This window comes from Pollachius pollachius (assembly GCF_949987615.1).
Source record: "Pollachius pollachius genome assembly, chromosome: 14".
In the NCBI taxonomy this organism is placed as follows: Eukaryota; Metazoa; Chordata; class Actinopteri; order Gadiformes; family Gadidae; genus Pollachius; species Pollachius pollachius.
In genome coordinates, this window is record NC_136947.1 from 18143630 (window position 1) to 18153629 (window position 10000).

General features: G+C 45.5%; 1 protein-coding gene across 1 annotated transcript in view; it reads left to right on the forward strand.

Moving 5' to 3' along the window:
- dnah9l (dynein, axonemal, heavy polypeptide 9 like) overlaps positions 1–10000 on the forward strand; it is a gene marked incomplete at both ends in the record, with an annotated part of 68563 nt that overhangs the window by 19751 nt on the left and 38812 nt on the right. Inside the window, 19 exons of the mRNA XM_079751531.1 lie at positions 226–444; positions 986–1150; positions 1437–1562; positions 1645–1752; positions 1975–2106; positions 2494–2654; positions 3066–3222; positions 3429–3574; positions 3758–3913; positions 4474–4612; positions 4905–4997; positions 5500–5694; positions 6435–6512; positions 6988–7120; positions 7487–7614; positions 7958–8106; positions 8426–8576; positions 9100–9231; positions 9553–9726. Of these exons, the coding sequence (XP_079607657.1) occupies positions 226–444; positions 986–1150; positions 1437–1562; positions 1645–1752; positions 1975–2106; positions 2494–2654; positions 3066–3222; positions 3429–3574; positions 3758–3913; positions 4474–4612; positions 4905–4997; positions 5500–5694; positions 6435–6512; positions 6988–7120; positions 7487–7614; positions 7958–8106; positions 8426–8576; positions 9100–9231; positions 9553–9726 (2742 nt within the window). The remainder of the gene's footprint in view (positions 1–225; positions 445–985; positions 1151–1436; positions 1563–1644; positions 1753–1974; positions 2107–2493; positions 2655–3065; positions 3223–3428; positions 3575–3757; positions 3914–4473; positions 4613–4904; positions 4998–5499; positions 5695–6434; positions 6513–6987; positions 7121–7486; positions 7615–7957; positions 8107–8425; positions 8577–9099; positions 9232–9552; positions 9727–10000) is intronic.

The window sequence follows — 10000 nt, forward strand, 5'->3', positions numbered from 1 at the left end:
TACAATTATTGCTATTTTGGTGGAGTGTGGCCTTTAATCATCAGCTTTACTTGTGCAAACACCAAATCTAAAATAAAAAGACACACACACAGACAAAGACACACAAAAAAATTCACTCTATTGGCCACCCTTCTATCAGTATTTCCCACCATCTTATTTCCATATCTTAGTTAAACTACTGTGTGGTCTCTTCCCTCCACCCGTGGCCCCATACGCTCCGTCCAGGGCCTGATGACGGAGGTGGTGCAGACCAGCAACGTGGTGCAGGTGACCAACCGGCCCGGCTACCTGGAGCAGCTGGAAGCGCTGCAGCAGAGGCTGTCGGTGTGTGAGAAGGCCCTGGCCGAGTACCTGGAGACCAAGAGGCTCACCTTCCCCCGGTTCTACTTTGTCTCCGCCACCGACCTGCTGGAGATTGTCTCCAAGGGGACCCAGCCCAAACAGGTGGAGCGAACAGGGAGTATCGACATGGGAGGGGGTTGGGGTTAGGGTAAGGGCTTAAATGATTCTATTGAAAGAAGGAAGCTGTGATAAGAGCTAAGGGTCAAAACATTCCCAAATAACTATTACATTTTCCATTGAGTCATGCGTGGGTGTTAGGGTTTAGGCTTAACTTTAAGTTTGCGGTTAGGGGACGGGTTGAGTCGGTTAAAAGAGGTTAGGGGTAGGGTAGGGTTATGGTTTGGGTTTGCACAATGGCTGGCTTAGGTTAGGGTATAGTCTTTAACATTTAAATAGCAATAGGAAAAGATCATTATAGCCTAGCCTGCAAATAGCCTAGCCTTCAACCACTTTATTGAACTCCTGTGCACTCTAAAAAACAAGTCTAGTCAAGTGCTTTCTTTCTATTTAGTTTGACCCATTTTCAGTTTTTAAGCAACAGAATAAAAGATGTGCCAAAAAAGGCTGGTCAGGGTTGAAATCCTCAGTTAGTGTCTGATAACGACCTCCTCTTTCATGTGCTCTGTGCGCGTCTACCCACCAGGTAACCAAGCATCTTCTGAAGCTCTTTGACAACATAGCAGACCTCCGCTTCAAGGATTCAGAGCGTGGAGGTGGAGGCAGCAATGGGGAGGCGGTTGCCATGGGGATGTACAGCCGAGAGGGAGAATACGTGGCCTTCTCTGAACCGTGCGTCTGCGAAGGACAGGTGTGAACGCTGAACTGCGTATGCCAATTAATCCACACACTGCGTGTGTGTAACCTTTCCTTTGAACAGGATCCGTTTATTCTCTCAGTGTTATATTGAAGATCTTTATTCGTGTTCAAAGCATTCCAAACACCATTGAACCGTTCTTTTGTTCATTAAGGGCTCTATATATTTTATGATATTAGAGTAGAGTAATTTTTTGCGGCGTAGATTAGAATTAGATGATATAAATTCATATATTTGACTTTAATTCTGGACCTCCATGTCATTGTGATCCTGTTCTCAGGCTGAGTGTTGGCTGAGTGCCCTGGAGAGCACCATGTGCAGCACGGTGCGGAAGGAGATCCAGGAGGCTGTGGCCGCGTACGAAGACAAGCCGCGAGACCAGTGGCTCTTTGACTACCCTGCACAGGTCCGCTCAGGGCGTCCCATCTTGCTCGTGTCTCTACTCCAACTCTTGGGGTTTACACACAAACCAAAGTGTTTCTTCTCAGGTGGGTCTGACCGGGAGCCAGGTGTGGTGGGCCACCGATGTGGCCATCGCATTCGAGAGGGTGGAGGAAGGGTTTGAGACGGCTTTGAAAGACTACAACAAAAAACAGGTGCGACTGACTCTGGCTGTTTATTAAGTGTAATGTGTGGTAGCTTCTGTTGGTGATCAACACAATGTCAAATAACTAATTGTTCACCAGAATGAAATGAGGTAGAACACATTGAACACACACATTGTTCTGCAGTTATTGGGAGATCTCAAAGCCTTATAAGAAGATGTTGAACCGAAAGGGTCAGGTTAAAGGATCCTATGTCCCCTCACTGTCCCACAGATCACCCAGCTGAACTCCCTGATCCACATGCTGCTGGGAGAGCTGACCCCGGGCGACCGGCAGAAGATCATGACCATCTGCACCATCGACGTCCACGCCCGCGACGTGGTGGCCAAGCTGATCGCCCAGAAGGTACCACCGGGTCATCCTTGCTGTGGTCCTGTTCGGGCTGACCGTAATACAGACACATACAACATGAGACTTAACAGATGATTGATCAGATGTCTGTAATCACTTCACCGTCTGACTCACTTTTGTGATGTCCCTTATATTTATGTAACAGGTGGTTTATTTTATTTTTTTACGACTACCATAGCATATTGGCTGTTTTATCCATATTTATTTCTGTTTATAATTTTCACATCACCCTATATTCTGTTGATAGTTATCTATATTATCAATATATGTTTCAGAATTTGTACTCTTGTACTTTCTATTGATCTTCTCTTGTCTGAGTCGCCATGTTCTTCTGCTGCTGTAACTCCTTAAATCCCCTCCTGGGGTTCCCGGGTCTCCTAGGTGACGACGGGCCAGGCGTTCGCGTGGCTGTCCCAGCTGCGTCACCGCTGGGACGAGGACAGCCGGCAGTGCTACGTAAACATCTGCGACGCCCAGTTCCAGTTCAGCTACGAGTACCTGGGGAACACCAACAGACTGGTCATCACCCCACTGACTGACAGGTACACACACACGCGTGCACACACACACATGCACACACACACATACATGCACAGGCATACACACACACTGACACACACACGCACATACACACACACACACACACACACTCACACACACATGCACACTGACACACACACACACATATACACACACACACACACACACACACACACACACACACACACACACAGCCACAATATTGTCCTAACCAGTAAATATCCTAATAAAACTGTTGAGTGTTAAAGTCTTAATAAATGTACACTAGCATACCCATGCTTGTGTAATGTCTAAAACTGGATATTACCTGAACAAATAGTATTGACAGTGTGATTCTGCTGTCTTTTTCCTTGCACTGTGAGTACAGTATCCCCTTACTGCAGCCATTAATAACAAACCATTCCCTTCTAAAGATGCTACATCACCCTGACTCAGTCCCTCCATCTGACCATGAGTGGCGCTCCCTCTGGCCCAGCCGGGACCGGCAAGACAGAGACCACCAAGGACCTGGGGCGCTCGCTCGGCATCATGGTCTATGTGTTCAACTGCTCCGAACAGATGGACTACAAGGTGGGGATGGCTACACACTCTCTCACATCTACTAGATTTGTAATATTTCACTCTGATTCATTTTAGATAAATTGTATGTCTCAAATGTATGTGATTATGAATTTTTCTTTTTTTTAAATTTTTATATCTTCTAAGTCCACTTTGCATTCTTGCACATGAACACTATCTAAAGGTGGGTTGATGGGCAATGTCTTGTTTGACTGTAGTCCATAGGGAACATCTACAAGGGTCTGGCTCAGACAGGCGTATGGGGGTGCTTTGATGAGTTCAACAGGATCTCTGTGGAGGTTCTGTCTGTGGTGGCCGTGCAGGTCAAGACCATACAGGATGCTGTTCGCAACAAGAAACAGAGGTCAGATAACATGCAGTGAACAGCTTAGTCAAACAATATACAAAATGTATATAATGAACCTAATTATAAATTGATCTACCAGCATGTGCTGTGTGTGTTTGTGTGCGTGTGCGTGTGCGTGTGCGTGTGTGTGTGTGTGTGTGTGTGTGTGTGTGCGTGCGTGCGTGCGTGCGTGCGTGGGTGCGTGCGTGCGTGCGTGCGTGTGTGTGTGTGTGTGTGCAGGTTCCATTTCCTGGGGGAGGAGATAGAGCTGAGGCCTACAGTGGGGATCTTCATCACTCTGAACCCGGGCTACGCCGGGAGGGCGGAGCTTCCTGAGAACCTCAAGGCCCTGTTCAGGTCAGAGACACTGAGAGGAGTGGCAGCCCTCGCTGTAGTATAGCGGTAGTTGTGGTAGCAGTACTCACTGTAGTATAGTGGTGGTAGTGCTAGTATTACTCACTCTAGTATAGTAGTAGTACTGGCAGTAGTGGTACTCACTGTAGAAGAGTGGTAGAACTAGTATTAGTAGTGGTAGTATTAGTAGTAGTAGTAGTAGTAGTAGTAGTAGTAGTATACTTTAGGTCCAAAGTGTGAAATCATTGTGTCTAGTTTCTGTTTGGGTTTTACTGTTTTACTGCTATTCAGACATTATGTCAAATGCCATTTATAATGAGATACAAGCTTTAAGGAATTAGTAGCTTCAGCCTTTGGGGATTGAACCACGAACCTTTTGAATGGGAATCGAACACCCAAGCCACTTGAGTATTCTGCCTCCTTGGTTAAACGTACGTTAAGCTAAGGGGATAAAGGTGCAAGGATCTAGGGGGAAAGCAATGCATTATGGGAACTACAGTGGTGAAAGTACAATCGAACACTAAAGGCTTGCCTTATGCCCTGCTGGTGGGTTGAACATGCAGGCCTTGTGCCATGGTGATCCCGGACTTCGAGCTGATCTGTGAGATCATGTTGGTCGCCGAGGGCTTCATCGACGCCCGTCTGCTGGCACGCAAGTTCATCAGCCTGTACACGCTGTGCAAGGAGCTGCTGTCCAAACAGGTGCAGGGTCATCTGCAAGCACACATACTTTGGACATGTGTCCATCAGTCATTTGTATGGAAGTCAGAGGAATGGTGTCCTTTAGGTGGAGTCTGTTTATGTTGAATGCATCGCTCTTCGGTATTGATGTGATGTACAAATCAAGTACAGAAGCAGTATACAATTTATTTTTTGTTACTTTCATTATGGGACATCATTTACACACATGCAGTACTGTTTTGTATCTCAATGTCAACAATATTGTTTGCATTGGCTTCTTTCAACGTGTCTACGCCATCCATTTGCCTCCCAGGATCACTATGACTGGGGTTTGAGGGCCATCAAGTCGGTCCTGGTGGTGGCCGGGTCCCTGAAGAGGGAGGAGAGGAGCCGGCCTGAGGAGCAGGTACTCACTCATCACTGAGGATTCACAATGCTGGCTACAACAGACTTTCAAGGATATTTCATGTAATCTGATTCATTCCTATCTAATTCAGGCTATTGTTATAGTTCAAAAGTAAATCAAACACATCCTTATATAATGACAATTGTGATACCTGTTAGAAATCATCTGTATGGTCCTCATGTTGCTGCCTTCACATTATTGTCTAATATTTGACTCAAATTCCGAAAACATAATCAGAATTCAAAACAGAAGAAACTAAGTATAATAAGTACACATAAAGCAAGGATATATATGTACCTACTAATATCACATCTGTATCTACATTACTGTTTGTAAACACATAAACCAAAGACACTTAACTACACATATGTTGCTAACCTTTTTGGCCAAGCAATGTAAAGTAGAACAGGTCGGTCTTTCAAGCTGCATAAACTCGTTAGCACCTGACCATTAGAAGGATGAGTATAATCCTCTACGGTAACCATCCCCTCTCTCCCCCTAGGTGTTGATGCGGGCTCTGAGGGACTTCAACCTGCCCAAGATCGTGACCAGCGATGTGCCCATCTTCCTGGGGCTCATCAGCGACCTCTTCCCCCAGCTGGACGTGCCCAGGAAGAGGGACCCCGAGCTGGAGAACGCCGTACGCCAGTCGGTCAGCGAGCTGCGCCTGCAGCCCGAGGAGAACTTCATCCTCAAGGTACTGCTCATGGTTTAGAAGATATTGATATACTGTATCTGATCAGAGTGTGTGGATCTGATCGGAGTGTGTTGATCTGATCAGAGTGTGTTGATACATCTGATCAGAGAGTGTTGATATATCTGATCAGAGTTTGTTGACATATCTGATCAGAGTGTGTTGATACATCTGATCAGAGAGTGTTGATATATCTGATCAGAGTTTGTTGACATATCTGATCAGAGTGTGTTGATACATCTGATCAGAGTGTCTTGATACATCTGATCAGAGAGTGTTGATACATCTGATCAGAGTGTATTGATACATCTGATCAGAGTGTGTTGACATATCTGATCAGAGTGTGTTGACATATCTGATCAGAGAGTGTTGATATATCTGATCAGAGTATGTTGATTTTATTGTTCTTTGATACACACTTTTTGATAACCGTACTTTTGAATTTTGTATTTTTCAATTCTTCCTTGCAACAAAGTATAATGATTCCTTGTTGTCCCGTGGGTAACCGATTTGGAAATGAATCACATTCTGATTCTAAGGAAATGAAATGAAAACACATGTATGAAAAAAAATTGTTAGGACTATTGGGACTATACAAATCTCATGGAGTGCTGCAATTGCATATCAATTGAGCATACCAGCACTTTCACAGTTTGTGAGTGTGAAACTGCTTTTGAGATGTATCATATATACATCCAATGTAATGTGATCAATACATACATTACATTTATGTTTTTGTATAGGTGACGCAGTTGGAGGAGTTGTTGGCAGTCAGACATTCTGTGTTTGTAGTCGGAGGACCGGGAACAGGCAAGAGCCAGGTAGGTCATGAAGCCTGTCCATTACAGTAACTCTCATCTACTGCATGATATGTGAGCTGTCTTTTTAATGGTGCACTCTGAACCTTCTGTCTGTGTGAATTGAGTTCATATTGAGCGCTTCTGCACAATTGTGCTCAACCCTTTTCTCATTAACCATGCAGTCCTTTTAGTTTTATCCCAGATTCCTCCTGATTTGAAGTATGAAATGCTATGGGTTGAAGCAAACAATCTCTCTGTATTCGACAAACCGATAGCTAAACACAGCAAAGCTTTGTCTTCTACTAACATGAGCGGGACCCCCTTTATTTCACTACCTGATGCAGAGTCATTTTAACCTCCGGCTGCAAAGCACACGCATGCAGTTACATAAAGGGCAAAAACAACCACACAGAATACGTTTTGTTATGTACGACAGGGTCACAATGACCCCGTCCCTGTTCCTCTAGCGTTGATTAACAGGGCCTTCCTCCATCAGATCCTGAAGACCCTGCACAGGACCTACGCCAACATGAAGGTGAAGCCGGTGTGGAGCGATATGAACCCCAAGGCGGTGACCACCGACGAGCTGTTCGGCTACCTGCACCCGGCCACCAGGGAGTGGAAGGACGGTGTGGAGGCCTACATTACATAAGGGAGAGGGGGAGGCTGGGGACTCAAAGGGGGTTCATTCCAATATCTTGACTTAACCACTGCAGTGCTCAATCAGATTTGGCATGTCACACAGACAGGCATTACACCTGGGAGCGACCTCATCGTTCAGTCGTTCTCTTTCAACCCACGTCGTCACTGTGCTGTCCATGAAGGCACACAATAGGAACGATTAAATAAAATAGATAAATCGCAATCATCTCATGAACTGACGCCCTCATAGTGTAACTCCAGCATTCCTCACCCCTCAGGTTTATTCACTAGTCAGGGCTACACATTAGCGTTTAACCGTGAACCCATTGTTGAAGGGTAACCCTCCCCCTCAGGTCTGTTCTCCTCCACCATGAGGGAGATGACCTCGGTGGGCCACGACAGTCCCAAGTGGATCGTGCTGGACGGGGACATCGACCCCATGTGGATCGAGTCCCTCAACACCGTCATGGACGACAACAAGGTAGACCTGGTAGCTCTGTGGTCAACTTCAGTCTTTTTCTCTTGAATGTACTGAACCTTTCATTTATTTTCAGTGTATCTTCAATATTCGTTCTGTGTTTACTTCAAGAAACCGGTGGTAAAGTCACTTAATGTAAAACTCTAATGTTTGACTCACTCATAAAAAATGAAAAACTAAATGTAAATTATTAGTGTAAGAAATGCATAGCAGTGCAAGGCCAAATATGTAACAACTCATATCACATTCTCAACTTTATCTCTAAACCTGGCGCTTAAAAGGAAGCTAGCTCTGATTGATTTTGTGGAGCTAAGTCGACTTCCCCCCCATCTCTCCCTCCCTGGAGGTGCTGACCCTGGCCAGCAACGAGCGGATCAGCCTGTCTCCCTCCATGCGCCTGCTCTTTGAGATCTCCCACCTCAGAGCCGCCACCCCCGCCACGGTTTCCCGGGCCGGGATCCTCTACGTCAACCCCCAGGACCTGGGCTGGAGCTCGTAGGGCCCGCACTCACACACACATGGAGGACAAGGAGATGAATATAGAGATGTATCATTGGCAGGAGACAGGTTGTTTGGTTCGGTCTATGTGCTGAATTCTCCTGAGGGGATAATAAGGGAAGATGATACACTTTATTAATCCGGACATGAGATTTGGCTGTGAAGTACACAACAAAAATAAAAAGGATGAAAAACGGAATGAAAAAACGAAATATATACTCACAATGATGAATTGCACACACTTTGAAATGTAAATGGCAGCAGAGTTAAACATTGAAGTGTCATCTGATATTTTTTTGGGGCCTGGACCAATCAGGTACGTGACGAGCTGGATTGACACCCGTAGCGCCCAATCAGAGCGGGCCAACCTGACCATCCTGTTTGATAAGTACGTGCCCTGCTGCCTGGAGCAGGTCCGCTGCAACCTGAAGACCATCACACCCATCCCAGAGAACAGCATGGTGCAGGCAAGTGGCTGCTGGTGACTACAGCTGCATCCTCACTGCACCCTTCCTATAGAGAGCTAGTGTTTCTGAAACCCTTATTCTGAGCTTCTTCTTGGTGTAAAGTTAACTTATTTTAACATAAATACTACCTGGAAAAGTTAACGTAAAAAAAAGTTTGCTTTCATTAGAGGGGTACTTATAAAAATAGCATGGTATGGTCTTAGTGATAGTCTTTTAGTTTTAACACTCACCTGTATCAGTGTTCATATATATTTTAAGTCGAACTACTCGTAGTGTAATAAAAGTTTAATATAAGAAACAAAATTGATTCGAATAACTTATTCTCTATGGAGAAGGATGGAGGAATCTTTCAAATGAATGGGGAAAATAAAATATGATAAATATTATATTGGTGTGTGCCTGTGTGTGCCTACGTGCGTGCCTGAGTGTGTACCTGTGTGTGTGTTTGTGTGTGTTTGTGCATGTGTGTGGTGTGTTTGTGCATGTGTGTGTGTGTGTGTTTGTTCGTGTGTGCGCGTATCAGACCCTGTGCTCCTTGCTGGACTGCCTGCTGACGGAGGACAACACCCCGGCTGACTCCCCCAGGGAGCTGTATGAGATCTACTTTGTGTTCGCCTGCGTCTGGGCCTTCGGAGGAGCGCTGTTCCAGGACCAGGTGAGCACCACCACCACCTCCGCTCCGTGTGTGTGTGTGTGTGTGTGTGTGTGTGTGCGTGTGTGTGTGTGTGTGTGTGTGTCTGTTTCCGACTGTATTTCACTCTTCTCTCTTTGGTTTGATTACTTTTGAATGTTTACATCCTTTGGCAATGTACATTTTTCCAGCCGATATTTTTTAATTAAATTGAATTTAATACATTTCATTAAATTACATTTGAATGAGAGAGAAAGTGTGTGTTGGTCCGTCTGGGTTGTTGTCGTTCTGACACAGCCCTGACCAGCTCACAGTCCTCACGGTGTTTCTGCGTCTGTGTCCCAGCTCATCGACCACCGCGCGGAGTTCAGCCGCTGGTGGTCCAAGGAGATGAGGGCGGTCAAGTTCCCCTCGCAGGGAACCGTCTTCGACTACTTCATCGACTCGGAGACCAAGAAGTTCACGCCCTGGAGCGAGAGGATGCTGCCCTTTGAGCTGGAGCCCGAGGTCCCTCTGCAGGTTAGGGCCCCGGGGTCATAAGTCAGCCTGTAGAGAGTCATCATCTCGTCCATGGGGGCCGGGAAACAAAAATATGGTTACAAATATGAATTATAACTAATAACAGAAAGACATAAAAGTCCATCATAACACACTTTCATATCGCCCTTAGGCCATCCCTCCCTCTAGCCACCTGTTGTACAGAATAGAATAGTTTGATCAATACTGTAATTATGTACAGCAATACACGAAAAAATCGAATACGAGATATAAAAAGACAACCCTTACGTACTCA